At 38.1% G+C, this 22,428-nt stretch overlaps 1 protein-coding gene across 20 annotated transcripts in view; it reads right to left on the reverse strand.

Moving 5' to 3' along the window:
• CEP83 (centrosomal protein 83) overlaps positions 1–22,428 on the reverse strand; it is a 165,818-nt gene that overhangs the window by 87,042 nt on the left and 56,348 nt on the right. For 14 of the 20 annotated variants that reach the window (XR_010135669.1, XR_010135667.1, XR_010135666.1 and 11 more), the window contains 2 exons: positions 19,641–19,733; positions 17,333–17,464 (listed from right to left, as the gene is read on the reverse strand). The exons of 5 other annotated variants lie outside the window; for them this stretch is intronic. Coding sequence is in view for 11 of the 15 variants with exons in the window: in XM_054527498.1 (XP_054383473.1) it covers positions 17,333–17,464; positions 19,641–19,733 (225 nt within the window). In the remaining 4 variants the exon portion in view is untranslated. Of the gene's footprint in view, positions 1–17,332; positions 17,465–19,640; positions 19,734–21,382; positions 21,406–22,428 lie in introns of those variants that run through there. One more of the 20 variants, XM_063711857.1, reaches the window with a different exon arrangement.

Raw genomic sequence — 22,428 nt, forward strand, 5'->3', positions numbered from 1 at the left:
TTATTATGATTGATATGTTAAGTCACTTTTGTTATTATATTTATGTAACTTATCATGGTCTACTGAATTCATTTTGTCAGTTTGAGTGATATGTAGAAACTTCACCTCCTTTTATATCCCTTTGCCTTGCTCATTTATAATATAATTACCTAAAATATTTTCTCTATACATTTAGAACCACATCAGAGTTAAAATTTTTCCTTCAACCACCAAACAAAATTTAGAAAATTCATGAGGCAAAAGGAAGTCTATTACATATACCCACAGTTCTGTTTACCATGTACATTTATCCTTCCTAATACTTTGAGATTCCTTCTTTTTACTGTTTTCTTCCTGTTTAGACAAACTTCTCTTTTGGATAGGTCTACTGGCAAAAAGTTCTCTTCATTTTCCTTCATTTGAGAATGTCTTGATTTCCCCTACATTCCTGAAGGATATTTTTGCTGGATATAGAATTATGAGTTGACAGTCCTTATTTTTCAGCACTTGATAATGTGCTACTTCCTTCTGGCCTCTATGATTTCTGATGAGAAATAAGCTAGCTTTCTAATTGTTTTCCCCAATGGGTAAGATATAATTTCTTGGGCTGCTTTCAAGATTTTCCTATAGTTTTTTAAAACCTGACTATGGTATCTCTTGCTATGAATGTGTTCAGCTTCTTGAAGCTACATGTTTGTGCCTTTACCAAACTTGGAAAGTTTTCAGTCATTATTTCTTCCATTACCTTTTCACCCTGCCCTCTTTTCTCCTTTCAAGGACAGAAATCTTAGATCTTTTGTTATAGTCCTACAGGATACTGAGAATCTCTGTTTATTTGCTTTTTAAATCTATTTTCTCTAGTCTGTTCAGATTGGGTAATTTCTAACGTTCTACCTTTAAGTTCAGTAATTTTTTCCTCTATCCCTTCCATTCTGCAGTTGAGCCTGGCAACTCAGGCTTTCTTAGTCACTCTATTTTTCATTTCTAAAATTTCCAATTTTCTTCTCTTTATTCTGTTTCTTTGCTAAGTCTTTTGCTTTTTTTGTTTGTTTGTTTCAACCACGTTTGTAATTGCTCATTGAATCATTCTTACCATGGCTGCTTTGAAATGTCTGTCAAATAATTCTAACACCTCTGCATCTCAGTGTTGGCATCTATTAGTGTGTTTTACATTCAGTTTCAGACCTTCCTAGTTCGTGGTGTAACAAGCAATTTTCAACGGAAACTTGGACATTTGGGGAATTAAGTTATGAGACTCCAGATCTTAAACAAAGTTTGTATTAGCTGGCTTTTTGTGATATTGCTATGGTAGGGGATGGGTGGTGTTACCACCTCATTACTACCATGAGGAGGTAGTAGTCCCGATTTTCCACTCTACTTCTGTTGATACCCGAGGTGGGAGGGCTCCTCATGATACCCATGCTGAACAGGGGTGGGAGTTCTGGTTCCCCATTAGGCCTCAACTGACAACCTCCCTGGATGGGAAGCATAGGAGTAATTTATTATTGCTCCTCATGTTACCTCTACTGATACCACAGGGCCAGATGTGGCCTCCATTGACAACACACAGCTGGGTAGTGGTTAAAGTCCTGACCCTGTACTAGGCCTCCTCTGACATGACCCAAGCAGGATGAGGGCAGGGTACCTCATTACTGCCAGTTGAGAGTGGATGTCCAAGCTCCTCATACTGTCTCTAGTGACACCAGAGGATGGGAGCCCTTCTTATTACCCAGGTGAAGATGTCTTTGTCTGGTTTTGGTATTAGGATAATGCTGGCCTTGTAGAATGAGTTAGGAGGCATTTCCTCTGATTCTGTCTTCTGGAAGAGACTATAGAGAATTAACATAAATTCTCCCTTAAATGTCTGATAGAGTTCACCAATGAACCCACCTGGGCTGCCCAGTCATTTCTGATTGGATGTCAGACATTGTGAATTTAATGTTTTTTTCAGAGCTGGGTTCTTTGTTTTCCTTTACTTATTTCTGAATCTTCATTCTGGAATGCAGCTAAGATACAGTAATGAGCCACATAATGAAGTTTCAGTCAACAACAGTCCACATATATGACAGGGGTCCCATGAGTATAATATTGTATTTTTACTGTTTAAACCTTTTCTATGTTTAGATGTTTAGGTACACAAATATTAACCATTATGTTACAATGCCTACAGTATTCAGTACAGTGATATGCTGTACAGGTTTGTAGCCTAGGAGTAATAGGCTGTACCATATAGGCTAGGTATGTAGTATACTGTGCCATCTAGGTGGATATATGTATAGTCCATGATGTTTGCACATGACAAAATCGCCTAATGACACATTTCTCAGAACATATCCCTGTCATTAAGCAACACGTTAGTGTACTTAGAAACAGTCTGATCTTTTCAAATCTTACTTTTATTCTTGTTAACCAGAACCAGAATAGCCTTTAGTCTATGGCTAATTTAGCCCTGCTACTGAGGCAAAATCCTTCTGAGATTTCTACTCAAAGTACTATGCATTAGAGTATCTTTCCACTCCGTCTAACGGAAAAATAAATTTTCTCAGTCCCATGTAAACTCTAGAGACTGTCCCACCTAAATAATTTTCTTTCTCTGGCCTTCTGTAGTTTCGTCCACACACGCGCTAATCAATACTGCAAAGTTACCCTCTGCAGAACTCTGGAGCTCTCCAATACTCTGCTTTTCAAATTCTAGTTTCCTTGGCCTCTCAAATTCTGAACTCCAACTCCTCAGCTCAAAGATCATGTAGCTCAATTTAGGTTTTTTATCTCTGCACGGTGGCCTGGAAACTCTCTCCAGAACTTAAGATGGGGCAATCATAGAGCTCTTATCATTTGTTTTCCTTCCCTCAGATCTGCCCTGTGCTGCCTATTTTCCAATGTCTGAAAACCGTGGTTTCCTATATTTTGTCCCAGTTTTCAGTAAACACCTTAAAGTAAATTCCATTCCTATTCCATCCTAGCCAGAAGCAGAAATCCCCAGACTACCTAGATTTGAATCCTGACCATATACTAGTTGTGTGACCTTGGGCCAGTCTCTCAGTGTTTTTATCTTCTCATTTATAAAATGAAGATGATTATCTAACTCCTAGCATTGTTGAGATGATTTTTTTAAAATATATATAAAGATACTGGTACAAAAACAGACATATAGCCAAATGGAACAGAATACAGTAACCAGAAACAAAGCTGCATATCTACAACAATCTGATGCTCAACAAAGTTGACAAAAACAAACAATGGGGAAAGGACTCCCTATTTAATAATTGGTGTTGGGAAAACTGGCTAGCCATATGCAAAGGAATGAAACTGGATCTCTACTTTTAACCACACCCAAAAGATAACTCAAAATAAATTAGGAAATACCATTCTGGACATTAGCCTTGGAAAAAAATTTATGACTAAATTTATGACCCTCTAAAGCAAGGGTCCCCAAACCCTAGGCCATGGACCATTACCAGTCCATGGCCTGTCAGGAATGGGGCCACACGGCAGGAAGTGAGCAGCAGGTGAGCAACCATTACTGCCTGAGCTCTACCTCCTGTCAGATCAGTGGCATTAGATTCTCATAGTGGTGTGAACCCTGTTGCAAATTGCATATCCGAGGGATCTAGGTTGCATGCTCCTTATGAGAATTTAATGCCCTAATGCCTGATGATCTAAGGTGGAACAATTTCATCTGGAAACCATTCCTCCCAGAGCCTTGGTTCATGGAGTAATTGTCTTCCACGAAACCAGTCCCCAGTGTCAAATGGCACCAGGGACTTTGGGGACCACTGCTCTAAAGCAATTGCAACAAAGACAAAAATTGATAACTGGGACCTAATTAAACTAATGAGCTTTTGTTTGGCAAAACAAACTATCAACAGAGTAAACAGACAACCCACAGAATGGGAGAAAATACCTGCAAACTATGCATCTGACAAAGTTCTAATATCTAGAATCTATAAGGAACTTACGTAACTCAACAAGGAAAAAACAACCCCATAATAAAGTGGGCAAAGTACATAAACAGACACTTCTCAAAAGAAGACATATAAGCAGCCAACAAACATGAAAAAAAATGCTCAACATCACTAATCATCAGAGAAATGCAAATTAAAAAACACAATGAGATACCATCTCACACCAGTCAGAATAGCTGTTATTAAAAGGAAAAAAAAAAAAAATAACAGATGCTAGCAAGGCTGCAGAAAAAAGGGAACATTATACACTATTGATGGCAATATAAATTAGTTCAGCCACTGTGGAAAACAGTCTGGAGATTTCTCAAATAACTAAAAATAGAACTACCATTCCAGCAATCCCATTACTGGGTATATACTGAAAGGAGAGTAAATCCTTCTATTAAATAGACACACACACTCATATGTTCATCACAGCACTATTCACAATAGCAAAAACATGGAATCAACCTAGGTTCCCATCAATGGTGAATTGGATAAAGAAAACGTGGTACATATACACATGGAATACCATGCAGCCATAAAAATGAATGAAATCGTGTTCTTTGCAGCAACACAGATACAGCTGGAGACTATCATCCAAAGCAAATTAACAAAGGAACAGAAAACCAAATACCAATACCACATGTTCTCACTTATAAGTGGGAGCTAAACACTAACTACATATGGACATAAAGATGGGAACAATAGAACTGGGGACTACCAGAGAGGGGAGAGGATGAGGGGGAAAGAGCTCAAAAACTTCCTATTAGGTACTATGCTCAGTATCTAGGTGACGGAATCTTTATTACCCCAAAGTTCTGCCTCAGCATCATGCAATATACCTGTGTAACAAATCTACACATGTAGCCCCTGAATCTAAAATAAAACTTGAAATTATTTTTTAAAAAAAGTTAAGTAGAATAAAGTATTATAAGTAGTGAAAAAAGAAAATAATTTGGAAACTTTTTTACACTGACTTTAATTTGTGCTTTTGATGAAAATACATTTCACTTTTTACATTTTGAATACAATTGCATTTTAATTCTACATGTTATTATTAATGGAAAACAAACATGTAAAAAGCTTCTTTATAAGAGTATAGTGATTTTGCTAAATTGAAAAAAAATGTGGCGGGGTGCAGTGGTTCATGCCTGTAATCCCAGTACTTTGGGAGGCTGAGGTAGGTAGATCACTTGAGGTCAGGAGTTCAAGATCAGCCTAGACCACATGACGAAACCCCCACCTCTACTAAAAATACAAAAATTAGCTGGGTGTGGTGATGCACACCTATACTCCCAGTTATTAAGGAGGCTGAGGCAGGAGAATTGCTTAAACCCAGGAGGCAGAGGTTGCAGTGAGCCAAGATCACGCCACTGCACTCCAGCCTTGGGAACAGAGTAAGACTTTGTCTTAAAAAAGAAAGAAAGAAAATGCCATGAAATAAATATGTAATAATCTTTAAACTATATATAAAGTGTTTCACTCAATAAATTAAAGGTAAATGGGTCTCCTGTCTCTATTTCTTTCTTTCACTTCTTCAACTTCTGTAAATTCTGATTTACAAATCTGAAATCAACTTAAAAGTATCTGTATATTTATTATGTTAATTGGTACCATGATAATAACTGTTAGGTATGAATGATACTAATACCATTAATTAAGTATCTACTATGTGTCAGGCATTATGGTAAGTATTTTGCACATGAAGTTTCAAGTTCCCAGATCTTAGTTTTTAAATTGTTACATTAACTTTTTATATTACTTAAGAAAACAATAGGAGAAGGGTGGTCCAAGATGGCCAACTAGGAACAGCTCCGGTCTGCAGCTCCCAGTGTGACGGATGCAGAAGATGGGTGATTTCTGCATTTCCAACTGAGGTACCTGGTTCATCTCACTGGGACTGGTTGGACAGTGAGTGCAGCCCACAGAGGGTGAGCTGAAGCAGGGCGGGGCATCACCTCACCTGGGAAGTGCAAGGGGTCGGGATATTTCCCTTTCCTAGCCAAGGGAAGCTGTGACAGACTACCTGGAAAAACAGGACACTCCCGCCCAAATATTGTGTTTTCCCAAGGTCTTAGCAACCAGCAAACAAGGAGATTCTCTCCCATGCCTGGCTCGGTGGGTCCCACGCCCACGGAGCCTTGCTCACTGCTAGCACAGCAGTCTGAGATCGAACTGCAAGGCGGCACCCTGGCAGGGGGAGGGGTGTTCCCCATTGCTGAGGCTTGAGTAGGTAAACAAAACGGCCAGGAGGCTCGAACTGGGCAGAGCCCACCGCAGCTCAACAAGACCTACTGCCTCTAGACACCACCTCTGTGCGCAGGGCACAGCTGAACAAAAGGCAGCAGACAACTTCCGCAAACTTAAACATCCCTGTCTGACAGCTCTGAAGAGAGCAGTGGTTCTCCCAGCATGGCGTTTGAGCTCTGAGAACGGACAGACTGCCTCCTCAAGTGGGTCCCTGGCACCCATGTAGCGTTACTGGGAGACATCTCTCAGGAGGGGCCGACAGACACCTCATATAGGCAGCTGACCCTCTGGGACGAAGCCTCCAGAGGAAGGATCAGGCAACAGCATTTGCTGTTCTGCAATATTTGCTGTTCTCTAGCCTCTGCTGGTGATACCCAGGCAAACAGGGTCTGGAGTGGAACTCCCGCAAACTCCAACAGACCTGCAGCTGAGGGAACTGACTGTTAGGAGGAAAACTAACAAACAGAAAGAAATAGCAGCAACATCAACAAAAAGGTCATCTACACCAAAACCCCATCTTTAGGTCAACAACATCAAAGACCAAAGGCAGATAAAATCAAAAAGATGGGGAGAAACCAGAGCAGAAAAGCTGAAAACTCTAAAAATCAAAGTGCCTCTTCTCCTCCAAAGGATGGCAGCTCCTCACCAGCAATGGAATAAAGCTGGACAGTGAATGACTCTGACAAGTTGACAAAAGTAGGCTTCAGAAGGTCAGTAATAACAAACTTCTCCAAGCTAAAGGAGGATGTTCAAACCCATCATAAGGAAGCTAAGAACCTTGAAAAAAGATTAGATGAATGGCTAACTAGAATAAACAGTGTAGAGAAGACTTTAAATGACCTGATGGAGTGCAAACCATGGCACAAGAACTTCACCATGGCACAAGAAGCTTCAATAGCTGATTTGATCAAGTGGAAGAAAGGGTATCAGTGACTGAAGATCAAATTAATGAAATGAAGCAGGAAAACAAGGTTAGAGAAAAAAGAGTAAAAAGAAACGAACAAAGCCTCCAAGAAATATGGGACTATGTGAAAAGACCAAATCTACGTCTGATTGGTGTATCTGAAAGTGACAGGGAGAATGGAACCAAGCAGGAAAACACTCTTCAGGATATTATCCAGAAGGACTTGCCCAACTTAGGAAGGCAGGCCAACATTCAAATTCAGGAAATAGAGAATGCCACAAAGATACTCCTCGAGAACAGCAACTCCAAGACACATAATTGTCAGATGCACCAAGGCTGAAATGAAGGAAAAAGTGTTAAGGGCAGCCAGAGAGAAAGGTCGAGTCACCCACAAAGGGAAGCCCATCAGACTAACAGCGGATCTCTCAGCAGAAACCCTACAAGCCAGAAGAGAGTGGGGGCCAATATTCAACATTCTTAAAGAAAAGATTTTTCAATCCAGAATTTCATATCCAGCCAAACTAAGCTTCATAAATGAAGGAGAAATAAAATCCTTTACAGACAAGCAAATGCTGAGAGATTTTTGTCACCACCAGGCCTGCCTTACAAGAGCTCCTGAAGGAAGCACTAAACATGGAAAGAAACAATCGGTATCAGCCACTGCAAAAACAGGCCAAATTGTAAAGACCATCGATGCTATGAAGACACTGCATCAATTAACGGGCAAAATAACCAGCGAACATCGTGATGACAGGATCAAATTCACACATAACAATATTAACCTTAACTGTAAATGAGCTAAATGCACCAATTAAAAGACATAGACTGGCAAATTGGATAAAGAGTCAAGACCCATCAGTGTGCTGTATTCAGGAGACCCATCTCACGTGCAAAGACGCACATAGGCTCAAAATAAAGAGAAAGAGGAAGATCTACCAAGCAAAGGTAGATCAAGCAAAAAAAAAAAGCAAGGGTTGCAATCCTAGTCTCTGATAAAACAAACATTAAAACAAAGATCAAAAGAGACAAAGAAGGCCATGGTAAATGGATCAATGGTAAAGGGATCAATTCAACAAGAAGACCTAACTAACCTAAATACATATGCACCCAATATAGGAGCACCCAGATTCATAAAGTAAGTCCTTAGAGACCTACAAAGAGACTTAGACTCCCACACAATAATAATGGGAGACTTTAACACTTCACTGTCAATATTAGACAGATCAACAAGACAGAAGGTTAACAAGGATATACAGGACTTGAACTCAGCTCTGCAACAAGCAGACCTAATAGACATCTACAGAACTCTCCACCCCACATCAACAGAATATACATTCTTCTCAGCACCACATTGCACTTATTCTAAAATTGACCACATAATTGAACTAAAGCACTCCTCAGTAAATGCAAAAGAACAGAAATCACGACAAAGTGTCTCTCAGACCACAGTGCAATAAAATTAGACCTCATGATTAACAAACTCACTCAAAACCACACAAGTACATGGAAACTGAACAACTTGCTCCTGAATGACTACTGGGTAAATAACAAAATGAAGGTAGAAATAAAGATGTTCTTTGAAACCAATGAGAAGAAAGACACAATGTACCAGAATCTCTGGGACACATTTACAGCAGTGTGTAGAGGGAAATTTATAGCACTAAATGCCCACAAGAGAAAGCAGGAAAGATCTAAAATTGACATCCTAACATCACAATTAAAAGAACTAGAGAAGCAAGAGCAAACACATTCAAAAGCTAGCAGAAGGCAAGAAATAACAACGATCAGAGCAGAACTGAAAGAGATAGAGACACAAAGAACCCTTCAAAATCAATGAATCCAGGAGCTGGTTATTTGAAAAGATCAACAAAATTGATAAACTGCTACCAAGACTAATAAAGAATAAAATAGATACAATAAAAAATGATAAAGGGGACATCACCACCGATCCCACAAACGTACAAACTACCATCAGAGAATACTATAGACAGCTCTATGCAAATGAACTGCAAAATCTAGGAGAAATGGATAAATTCCTGGACAAACACACCCTCCCAAGACTAAACCAGGAAGAAGTTGAATCTCTGAATAGACCAGTAACAGGTTCTGAAATTGAGGCAATAATTAATAGCCTACCAACCAAAAAAAGTCCAGGACCAGATGGATTCACAGCTGAGTTCTACCAGAGGTACAAAGAGGAACTGGTACCATTCCTTCTGAAACTATTTCAATCAATAGAAAAAGAGGGAATCCTCCCTAACTCATTTTACGAGGCCAGCATCATCCTGATACCAAAGCCTGGCAGAGACACAACAAAAAAGAGAATTTTAGACCAATATCCCTGATGAACATTGATGCAAAAATCCTCAATAAAATACTGGCAAACCGAATCCAGCAGCACATCAAAAAGCTTATCCACCATGATCAAGTTGGCTTCATCCCTGGGATGCACGGCTGGTTCAACATACGCAAATCAATAAACATAATCCAGCATATAAACAGAAACAAAGACAAAAACCACATGATTATCTCAATAGATGCAGAAAAGACCTTTGACAAAATTCAACAGCCCTTCATGCTAAAAACTCTCAATAAACTAGGTATCGATGGAATGTATCTCAAAATAATAAAAGCTATTTATGACAAACCCACAGCCAATATCATACTGAATGGGCAAAAACTGGAAGCATTTCCTTTGAAAACCAGTGCAAGACAAGGATGCCCTTTCTCACCACTCGTATTCAACACAGTGTTGGACGTTCTGGCCAGGGCAACCAGACAAGAGAAAGAAATAAAGGGTATTCGATTAGGAAATGAGGAAGTCAAATTGTCCCTGTTTACAGATGACATGATTGTATATTTAGAAAACTCCATCATCTCAGCCCCAAATCTCCTTAAGATGATAAGCAACTTCAGCAAAGTCTCAGGATACAAAATCAATCGGCAAAAATCACAAGCATTCCTATACACCATTAACAGACAAACAGAGAGCCAAATCATGAGTGAACTCCCATTCACGACTGCTACAAAGAGAATAAAATACCTAGGAATCCAACTTACAAGGGAGGTGAAGGACCTCTTCAAGAAGAACTACAAACCACTGCTGAATGAAATAAAAGAAGACACAAACAAATGGAAAAACATTCCATGCTTATGGATAGGAAGAATCAATATCGTGAAAATGGCCATACTGCCCAAGGTAATTTAGATTCAATGCCATCCCCATCAAGCTACCAATGACTTTCTTCACATAACTGGAAAAAACTGCTTTAAAGTTCATATGGAACCAAAAAGGAGCCCACACTGCCAAGACAATCCTAAGCAAAAAGATCAAAGCTGGAGGCATCATGCTACCTGACTTCAAACTATACTACAAGGCAATAGCAACTAAAACAGCTTTTGGTACTGGTACCAAAACAGATATATAGACCAATGTAACAGAACAGAGGCCTCAGAAATAATACCACACATCTACAACCATCTGATATTTGATAAACCTGATAAAAACAAGAAATAGGGAAAGGATTCCCTATTTAATAAATGGTGATGGGAAAACCGGCTAGCCATATGTAGAAAGCTGAAACTGGATCCCTTCCTTACACCTTGTACAAAAATTAATTCAAGATGGATTAAGACTTAAATGTTAGAACTAAAACCATAAAAACCCTAGAAGAAAACCTAGGCAATATCATTCAGGACATAGGCATGGGCAAGGACTTCATGACTAAAACACTAAAAGCAATGGCAACAAAAGCCAAAATTGACAAATGGGATCTAATTTAACTAAAGAGCTTCTGCATGGCAAAAGAAATTACCATCAGAGTGAACAGGCAACCTACAGAATGGAAGAAAATGTTTACAATCTACTCATCTGACAAAGGGCTAATATCCAGAATCTACAAAGAACTCAAACAAAGTTACAAGAAAAAAACAAACAACTCCATCAAAACGTGGGCAAAGGATATGAACAGACACTTCTCAAAAGAAGACATCTACGCAGACAACAGCCACATGTAAAAATGCTCATCATCACTGGTCATCAGAGAAATGCAAATCGAAACCACAATGAGATACCACCTCACACCAGCTAGAATAGCAATCATTAAAAAGTCAGGAAACAACAAATGCTGGAGAGGATGTAGAGAAATAGGAATGCTGTACACTGTTGGCAGGAGTGTAAATTAGTTCAACCACTGTGGATGACAGTGTGGCAATCCTTCAAGGATCTAGAACTAGAAATACCATTTGACCCAGCAATCCCATTATTGGGTACATACCCAAAGGATTATAAATTATGCTACTATAAAGACACATCACACACTGGGGCCTGTCAGGGGTGGGGGCGTGGGTGAGGGATAGCATTAGGAGAAATACCTAATGTAAATGATGAGTTGATGGGTGCAGCAAACCAACATGGCACATGTATACCTATGTATCAAACCTACACATTGTGCACATGTACCCTAGAACTTAAACTATAATAAAAAAAAGATCAGACATATGAAAAAGTAACAAATTTTAAAAAAATCACTATTATAGTGAGTTTCCTCTTTTTCCCTTTTATGTAGTATCATTTATTTTTCCTAAATTAATGATGGCATGTTTTATACAAAAATATTTTGTCATTCCTTACATGAAGAAAATATCACTTAAATTACTTACATACTTAAAGTTCATATTTTGGCTGGGTGTGGTGACTCACGCCTGTAATCCCAACACTTTGGGAGGCCAAGGTGGGCAGATCATGAGGTCAGGAGATCAAGACCATCCTGGCTAACACAGTGAAACCCCGTCTCTACTAAAAATACAAAAAAATTAGCCAGGCGTGGTGGGTGCCTGTAGTCCCAGCACTCAGGAGGCTGAGGCAGGAGAATGGCATGAACCCAGAAGGCAGAGCTTGCAGTGAGCCAAGATTGCGCTGCTGCACTCCAGCCTGGAGGACAGAGCGAGACTCTGTCTCAAGAAAAAAAAAAGAAGAAATAAACCCCAGCATTTCCAGGGAACCAGAGGAGTTCTCTCTTTGCCATAGGAACTTTGGCTCCTCACCTGACACATAAAGCCAAGGAAGAGCACAGCCAGTTTGCGAAGCATGATGGAAGAAACTCAGTGACCTGTCATTATGTACTGTCACTTTGATGGTTTTTCATAGGATGTAGTGCTCCTCGTCCTTCTCTCCCGAGATCTTAATATTTTGTCTCCACTAAATTACCATTGATTATTTCACTCAGTCTACCATTATAATTACCTGTGCCTACAACTCTGTATTGTCATTACTATTTCCAGAAAATGAGTCCTAATATAATAAAAACAAAATAGTCCCACTTTTGAATAATGACTATATATGCAACTTCAGCATTTCACCTGTATGAAGTCCCAGACTTAATATGTTCTTACAGTCACATGAAAAAGAATGACTTTTTTTTTTTTTTTTTTTTGAGACAGAGCCTCATTCTGTCACCCAGGCTGGAGTGCAGTGGCACGATCTTGGCTCACTGCAAACTCCACCTCCAGGGTTCAAGTGATTCTCCTGCCTCAGCCTCCAGAGTAGCTGGGACTACAGGCGCGTGCCACCACACCAGGCTAATTTTTTGTATTTTTAGTAGAGATGGGGTTTCACTGTGTTAGCCAGGATGGTCTTGATCTCCTGACCCCGTGATCCACCCGCCTCAGCCTCCCAAAGTGCTTGGATTACAGGTGTGAGCCACAGCACCCGGGTGACATTATTTTCTCTTTTTTCTTTGAGATGGGGGTCTCTGCCACCCAAGCTGCAGTGCAGTGGCACAATCACAGCTCACTGCAGCCTGGAACTCCTGAGATCAAGCATTCCTCTCATCTCAGCCTCCTGAGTGGCTAGGTCTATAGCTGCACACTACCACATCCAGCTAATTAAAATATATATATATTTCTTTTGTAGACCCAGGGTCTTGCTATGTTGCCTAGGCTGGTCTTGAACTCCTGTCTTCAAGTGATCCTACCACCTCGGCCTCCCAAAGTGCTGGGATTACAAATGTGAGGCACCACACCTGGCCGACACTGTATTTATTCATAAGATGAGATATGTTCTTTCACATATTATTTCATATATTCTTTTTAGTTTATAATATCAGGGACATGTGTATTCCTGGAGTCCCTCTCAGGAAAAACTTTAAAAATCTTCCTAAAGTATTCCCCTAAGAACCAACACACTAAAGAATATTGTTACTTTCATCTGTGTAAGTAAAAATGCGCAAGTATTGTGTAAGTCCTAATTAACACAAGAAAATCCAATTATTTTTATTACATGAATCCCTTTTACACTAGTTTAAACTGTAAAATTGGAAGATGACAAGATTCAGCTCTACTTTGAAGTTTTCAAACTAAATTTATTGTTTCTATAAAGTATATCTGAAACTATTTGCTGTTTCATGATCCACGATCATCTCACCAGGTTTTACTGTTTTTGTATATAGAAAATGAAGTATGAAGGTGATTGAACAAAAGTAAATCCACAATTATCCACTCAGTAATACTGCTCCTACATAATTAATTGGGAAGTAAAATGAAAGAAACTTCAGTCTTATTTTTCCACTCTCTACTAATTATGGCTTCTTAGCTTGCAGTTTATCTTCAGATTCTTAAGACTATCATAAAACATCACATATGAAAATTAATGATGGCCAGGTGTGGTGGCTCATGCCTGTAATCCCTGAACTTTGAGAGGTTGAGGTGGGAGGATCACTTGAGGTCAGGAGTTTGAGACCAGCCTGGCCAACATGGTGAAACCCCATCTCTACTAAAAATACAAAAATTAGCTGGGCATGGTGGCACCCGCCTGCAATCCCAGCTACTCGGGAAACTGAGGCAGGAGAATCACTTGAACCTGGGAGGCAGAGGCTACAGTAAGCCGAGATTGCATCACTGCACCCCAGCCTGGGCGACAGAGCAAGACTCCATCTCAAAAATAATAATAATAATGATAAATTAATGACTATACCAACCCCTTAAAAATTTTAATGAATATCACTTAGTCCTTCATAAGTGAAAAATAGATTAGTCATCAGATTTCAAATGCAGGTTTCATTATTTCAAAAACAACAAAACTAAGGAACTAGAGAATACAAATAATCCTTACCAGATAAATATCATCATTAGATTTTAAAAGGAAAATATAAAATAAAGCACCACTATATGAAACGTTAGGGTTTTCTCTTCAATACACTAAATCTTCGTTTTAGGCTAGAAATCTTTATCATTCCTATTTTCCACAAATTTTTACATGCAATTCCTTTAAGTCTATCATAATTATGGATTCAAAACCCTTTATATCACATGTAGCGTATGTATTACTGGCTACTTAACAAAATTGCAGTTGCTGGATGGCCCATAATCAGAGTGGCAACTTCAAACTGCCGGTCACCTTCGAATGAGTAAGGCCCAGGTTTTGTGTTGACCACACATTGTCAAGACCCAGGTTTAGGGCATATGGAATATGAGTGGTGGACTGGTTTGTGGGTTTGAGGGTCTGGGTGGGAGATTACAAATTCTTCTTTGTGCAAAGTGTAGGAGTACAACATTGAACATGGACTTAGTCTATGTATGGTCTCCCCCACTCCTTCTTAAGCTGAAGCTGGAGAGAACAGGCATTTTGTAAATGTTATGGCATATGCCAATATAATATAATGGCATTAAATAAAAACAATAAGGGAACTGACTAAAACAAATAAAACATGCTGTGGGCTGGGAGTTGGTATATCTGAGTTCTACTATAACCTGGCTGCTGACATTCTCTGAGACTTTGAACAATTCATGTTGTGGGAAGTCAGGGACCCCAAATGGAGGGACCGGCTGGAGTCATGGCAGAGGAACATAAATTGTGACGATTTCATTTTAATATGGACATTTATCAGTTCCCAAATTAATACTTTTATAATTTCTTACACCTATCTTACTTTAATCTCTTAATCCTGTTATCTTCATAAGCTGAGGATGTACATCACCTCAGGACCACTATAACTGTGTTAACTGTACAAATTGATTGTAAAACATGTGTGTTTGAACAATATGAAATCAGTGCACCTTGAAAAAGAATAGAATAACAGCGATTTTCAGGGAACAAGGGAAGACAACCATAAGGTCTGACTGCCTGCGGGGTCAGATAAAATAGAGCCTATTTTTCTTCTTGCAGAGAGCCTACAAACAGACGTGTAATAAGGAAGATATCGCTAAATTCTTTTCCTAGCAAGGAATATTAATAATTAATACCCTGGGGAAGGAATGCATTCCTGGGGGGAGGTCTATAAACGGCCGCTCTGGGAGTGTCTGTCTTATGCGGTTGAGATAAGGACTGAAATACGCCCTGGTCTCCTGCAGTACCCTCAGGCTTCTTAGGATTGGGAAACCCCACCCTGGTAAATTTGGGGTCAGACCAGTTCTCTGCTCTCGAACTCTGTTTTCTGTTGTTTAAGATGTTTATCAAGACAATACATGCACCGCTGAACATAGACCCTTATCAGGAATTCTGCTTTTGCCCTTTGCCTTGTGATCTTTGTTCTCTTTTTTGCCCTTTGAAGCATGTGATCTTTTTGTGACCTACTGCCTGTTCTTACACCCCCTCCCCTTTTGAAATCCTTAATAAAACTTGCTGGCTTTGAGGCTCAGGTGGGCATCACGGTCCTACCAATATGTGATGTCACCCCCAGCGGCCGAGCTGTAAAATTCCTCTCTTTGTACTCTTTCTCTATTTCTCAGCCAGCCAACACTTATGGAAAATAGAAAGAACCTACATTGAAATATTGGGGGTGGGTTCCCCCAATAAATTCACTTATCTTGTGCCTTAGTTTCTTCATGTAAAATGAAGAAAATAAGGGCTGGGCACGATAGCTTATGCCTCTAATTCCAGCACTTTGAGAGGCCGAGGCAGGAGGATCACTTGAGGCCAGTAGTCCGAGATCAGCTGGGGCAACACAGCAAGACCCCATCTCTACAAGAGTTTTTGTATTTTTTGTTTATTTGTTTGTTTTATTAGCCAGGTGAGGTAGTACATGCCTGTGGTCCTAGCTACTTGGGGACCTGAGGCAGGAGGACCACTTGAGCTCAAGTTATAGTGAGTTATTATTGTGCCACTGCATTCCAGCCTGGGCCACAGAGCAAGACCTCCTCTCAATCAATCAATCAAAGAAAATAAGACAGTTCAGCCCCATCTCACTATTGTAATAGAAGTGAGATAATATGTGAATAAAGCACTTAAAGCCTTAAAGCTATAAAGAGTTTTTTTAACGTGAAAAACTATTATAAATATTTATAGTGTTCTGGTACTACACTGTCAATGGACACAAATGTTCTAAGGTTCATATAGCTTCTTACAGATGAAACACTCATGGCACTTTGCTCACTAATAAGAATAAATCAGTCCGATCCAAACAGAACAGTTTTAGTTTTTATTAGATGCCTAGAACACTGTAAATATTTAGTAATTGGTAAAGGAAGGTAAGTATATTTTAACTCTTAATTCTAAATAAAGACAATGCAATAAATTTAAAATGTAGATACGTTTGTAAACAGAATATTTCACATAACTATAGATACCAACCTATTTTTTATGAATATGGCAGGATAAAATTAGTATTCCTCTCTTTCCATTTGAAAAGTATTCCAAAAGCAACACGACCAATGAAAAACAGAAACCCCATTTTGGGCAAAACTAGGAGACAAACCACAAAACGAGTAGAAAGGCTGCCAAAAGCAATGGAGATGAAGTGGGAATGTATGCTGTAGGCAGCATAGAGAGAACATTCCAGTTGCAAATGGCAGAAAAAACAAAGTCTATTTCTTGAAGTTGATGGGTACACTTTAAGGTATAAACCCCTTGTTTATATCAAAGTGAACAGGCTGACAGCTAGTGCTTTCCTATATGTGGTTTGGTTCCAAGAAGCAGAAAGAACAATGCTAAGTAAGGAATCACACTAACTATATTTGCAGAGAGAAGTCCATCTCTGTGGCTACATGAGACAAAAGACTTTGTATAATGAAACTCCCCAAAGTTGTCTATCTCCATTGGCTGGACAAAATAAATGATAAATAGAATTTAAAAAATCTACAGCCAAAACAGAATTTTCACAAGAAAACTGTTGATATGGAGCTGATGAAAATCATGACGAATACTCCACCATTAATTAATAAAACTATACAATCAACTCTAATTTGAAATTTTTTAAAATAATTATAAAATTGTGTTGACCAGAACAATAATGAAGAAACTCGTATAATCAATTACCTCTGATTCATATTTTATTTTTCCTTCATCTAAAATACGTGCATACTCTTCCTTCTGGTGTTCAAATTCTGACTTGAGAAATGTATGTTCATAGCGAAGCTTATTATACACAGCTCTATACTTTTCCACCTCCTAAATTAAAGGGAGAATGCATTTATCATAGATTTATAAACAAAATTTGTACTCACTCCAATAATCACTTTTACAAATATAATTTTAAATTACATTATAATGACAGCCACTCTAAAAGTAAAAAATAAATTTAACAGAAATACAAATGAATTTGGAAAAGTCTTCATAACAAGTACCTACATAAAGAATTAGTACATTCCTGAAAAGATATCCAAAAAGTAAATTACCATTCAATTAATCTTATTTCTTCACTGGTTCTCATTATAATAAAAGTGTATAGTATGAGGAAAGTGTTGATCTCTGGACTTAAAATAACATGTAAGAATGTAGCACACCTTTCAAAATACAGATTTTTTAAATGTATAATTTAGTATAAGTAAAACAAATTCAAAAGAGATAAAAGGTTATTGTAATATTTAGTACAGCATTTTAACATTGAATTAAATATTACAATGATAGTTTAACTCAACACACCAACCTGAAGAATACATGCAGCATCATCTCTACTGACTAACCAGGAACACATGCAATTCCCTGGAGTGTTCTCATCCTGCTTCCTAACAGTACTCTATGAAAGCTGCTGGCATTCTGAATACCCAACAAGAAACTCAGGCAACAAAGCAGAAAGATACAGGAGACACTAACAGGAAATTCGATAACAAGGAAAGCATGTCTCCTAAAATACCCAGCTCACCATAAATCTTTAGTTCAAAGATTTCTAAGCCAGTCTGTAAACCAAGAAAATGGGTTTCATTATTTTACTGCAGATATACTTTGCTTTGATTTAAAAAAAAAAAGTTTTTATTGAACTTGATCACTTATCTTGGGTCTGATCTTGTTTATTTACAAAAATTAAATCTACTCCCAAACCATAATGGCTTGCCACTAGGAGTGTATTAGAAAGATCATATTATCAAGCCAGTAAGCCATTATAAAAGACGATTCTACAACTGTTTTGGGCAATTACCGCATCACTAGACTACAGCTCTCCAAAGGGGCCCATTTTGAAGGGGACAATAATTATTTGTATGTATAAGGCCAGGTATATTTGTTAAATAAGGTAACATATATAAAATGTCTACCAAATATCTAATATACTTATTATCTGCAGTCTTATCCTGTCCCCTTCATTAAGCATTTAGTCATATTATATCAACACTTCACCAAAGGAGACTAGTCTCAACCTGAAATAAAACTGTAACAGATTTTTACTTTTATGAAGTGGCATGAAACTCATTCTCTCTTTCAACAAATATTAATTGAGCACCTACTGTATACCAAAATCTGTTCTAGGAACTTGGAATATAACAATGAACAAAACAGGTAAAGGTTCCTCCTCTCATGCAACTTCCATTCTAGAGGTGGTAAAACAGAAAATAAACACAATAAATAAGCAAATTATATAGCACAGTAGAAGGTATGTATACCAGAAAAAAAAAATAAAAAACAGAGCAAGGTAAGGAGGTCTAAAGGTCTAAGCAGTAATGGGAAAGGCAGGTTGCAATATTAAATAGGTAGATGGGAGCAGTCAAAGTAGGCCCCACTGAGAAAGTGACATTTTAGCAAAGACTTAAAAGAGATGAAGTTGGTCACGACATATCTGGAGGGAGAGTATTCAAGGCAAAACAGATGGGCCAATTAGGCTGGGCATGGTGGCTCAGGCCTGTAATCCCAACACTTTGGGAGGCCGAGGCAGGCAGATCACTTGAGATCAGGAGTTCAAAACCAGCTGGCCAATATGGTGAAACCCCGTTTCTACTAAAAATACAAAAATTAGCCAGGTACGGTGGTACGTGCCTGTAATCCCAGCTACTTGGGAGGCTGAAGCAAGAGAATCGCTTGAACCGGAGAGGCGGAGGTTGAAGTGAGCCGAGATCACACCACTGCACTCCAAGCTGGGCAACAGAGCCAGACTCTGTCTCAAAAAAATTAAAAATAAAAATAAAGAAATGCACCAATTCTGGAGTGCCAAAGAAACATCAATAGGCCAATGTGGAAAAAGGAAAGGAGATCAGAGATGTAATGGGAGTTCAATCCTGTGAAGCTTTAGAGGCCACTGTAATGACTGAGTAAAAGGGGGAACTACTGCAGGGTTTTGGGGTAGGGGAATGATGCTTTTCATCAAGACTTTGATCCCATGAGGATAAATACATAGTAAACAACGTAAGTTACTTACTTCATCTAGATTCCTAAAACGTTCTCTCATTGGAGTTTCTAATTCTTGTTGTATTTGGGCTCTTAGCAATTCCAATTTTTGTGGAGTTAATATCTAATATGTAGAGAAATGCGAACAATATAAAATCACATTAAAATCAAGAATTCTCCATATTTCAAAGCCTCTCTCCTAATTATGACAATGGAATTCATGAAAGTTTTTGCAATATAGTTATTTTTACAGTGATCACTATACAAATAGAATCATCATTTGAAATAATACTTTAAGAATCTCAATTTCAGGCTCTTGGAGATGTCAAAAATTCCATTAACATGAAGTAAAGACAATTACTGATTATTATTGCTATTGTTAGGAATAACTATGTTGGCAGCTAAGACTATCATGTTGTATACAATGGCTAATAGTCTAGTTATTTTCCAAAGCAGGCAAAATAAAGGTGTAACAATTTGTTATACCAAAGAGAACCTTTCAGACTTATTTTCAATTAGAAAAGGCTCATTTTTACTCTCACACTGTACCTAATTTAGGCTTCTCCTTGTCACACTCTTTTATAGAACTCGTATTTTAATAAGTAATTAAATATTTATGTAAGTCTCACATGGGAAGACACAGTCTTTATTTACCGTTGTATTCCCAATACCTCCCACCAATGTTTGGCACACAGGAACCACTCAACTACTATTTCATGAATGAAGGAGGAACAAATACTGGTTGTTAAAAAAAAATCTAAAGTTTGCATTAATATTAATTTCTATAAAAATGATAATGTTCAGTTTCCTTTTTTATGGATAGTCCAAATATTGTATTCAAAATATTACATTTTACTGAACGGAGAGCTTACTATATATAAAGCACTGTACAATGCACTGTAACCTACATACCATCCTGTTCTAAGCACATTATATGCATTACTTTATTTAATTCCTACAACAATGCCACAGTATAGCTACGCTGAGGCACACAAGGTATCTAAATAACCTTATAAAGATCACAAAAACTCACATGAAGCACATATCTCCCCATAAAAACTTCAAACTCTGGTGTTAAAAATAACTCATACACACAAATAACTATAAAAGTAGGCAATACAGGCTTACCAGACAGGTAAAAAAGAGAAAACACATTTAGGATAGAAGGCATGACACATCAAAGGAATGGGAAAACTAAAGCTTATATAGAACCCTTATACAGAAAGCTTATAGAACCCAAATTCAAGCCAGGTAACATTTTAATTTGCCTGGGTGTCAGAGACTGTATGGGAGAAAAGTGATTCTCAAAGGTGAGTTAAAGCCATTTTGAATGGGACCACATTAAGTACTATAGAAAATTTAAAATCGTGGGACCCCATATTCACACTGGTAGAAATATCTAAACACTGTAACATTTCCAAATGCCACCTTGGAGGGCTGCACTCTGGCTGGAAACAAAAGGAAAATAGGTTGCAGCCAAAGAGTGAAAGGTTCCTGAATACCAGGTTTAGACTCTTATTATTTATTCAGTATTCAATAGTATTTACTTTAAAAATTTATTTTATTTAAAATGAATATATACAATTACATAAATAAAATAATTCAAACAAAAGACTAAAATTCTTCTCACTTCAGTAATTCAATTTCCTTCTATTGAAGCAATCATTGTTAATAACTTATGTACCCTTCCTAAAACAATCTACAGATACACAAGCATGTATATCACTTTTGATTTCTATACAAAAAGGATATTGTACATATATTTTTCTGTACCTTATTTATTGAAGGTTTTTAAGCTTAAGAGTGACACTACCATATCTATATTTTACGAAGAAGCAAGATGAATCAAAAGCTTTAGTGGGAGAGTAGCTGTAGCTGTGGGAAGAAGAGGCAGTAAATGGAGCCAAAGAAACCAGATAGAAAGCTCACGTCATAATCTGGTTTACGGTATCAAGTATCAAGTCTGGGTGACAACATCAAGAGTCCAAACTAAGATGAGGTAGCAATTAAAAGGAAGAGATTAATAGGTAAAGCTTACATGGCTCCTGTTTCAAACGATCGAACTTCAAAACTAGGCAAGCAAAACCATGGGAAAATTAAGAAAATCTGAACAAAGGTGGGATATTAAAAGGTATTAATGAATAAGTATTTTAAATATGGCAAAGGTATTGTGATTATGCTTTTAAGACAGACTGCATTGATTTGTTATAGAGATATATACTCAATTATTTATTGAAATAATATTATTTGATTCAAAATAATCCAGAAACATTGAGGAAAAAAGTGGAAGTGGGTGGGAGAAAGTAGTAGATAAAACAAGCCTGGCTCAGAATGAATAATTGTTAATGCTGGATGATGGGTATGTGAGAATGCATTACATGTTTGAGATTTCCAAAACCGAAAGTTAACTGAAAGTAAAAAGCCTTCCACTTTCAGCCAAGATAGAATAAGAGCCCAGATTCACTCTCTTGCCTGAAACAATCAAAAGAACAGACAAAAATTAAACAGTTTGCAAGACACTAGACATAAGACAGCAAAAGGCAGATCCCTGAGAGACACAAAACATAGAAGATGAGTTCTGAGAGTTTTCAGGACCTGGCACCGGAAAGGATACCCACGCAGTCATGATGGACTCCCTGAGTTGAGGAGATGAAACTGAGCATCCAAGGACAGTGGGGTGGTTAGAGTCCTAAGACAGGGTAGCAGAGAAAAGAGGGCACAGAAAGAGAACTATGAAGACCTACAAAAAATTTTGACTCATTCAGTAGAGTACTGATTAACACATGTGTGCAAGGAAACTACCTAAGGCTAGGCAAAGA

Source organism: Pongo abelii, chromosome 10, assembly GCF_028885655.2.
Source record: "Pongo abelii isolate AG06213 chromosome 10, NHGRI_mPonAbe1-v2.0_pri, whole genome shotgun sequence".
Lineage (NCBI taxonomy): Eukaryota > Metazoa > Chordata > Mammalia > Primates > Hominidae > Pongo > Pongo abelii.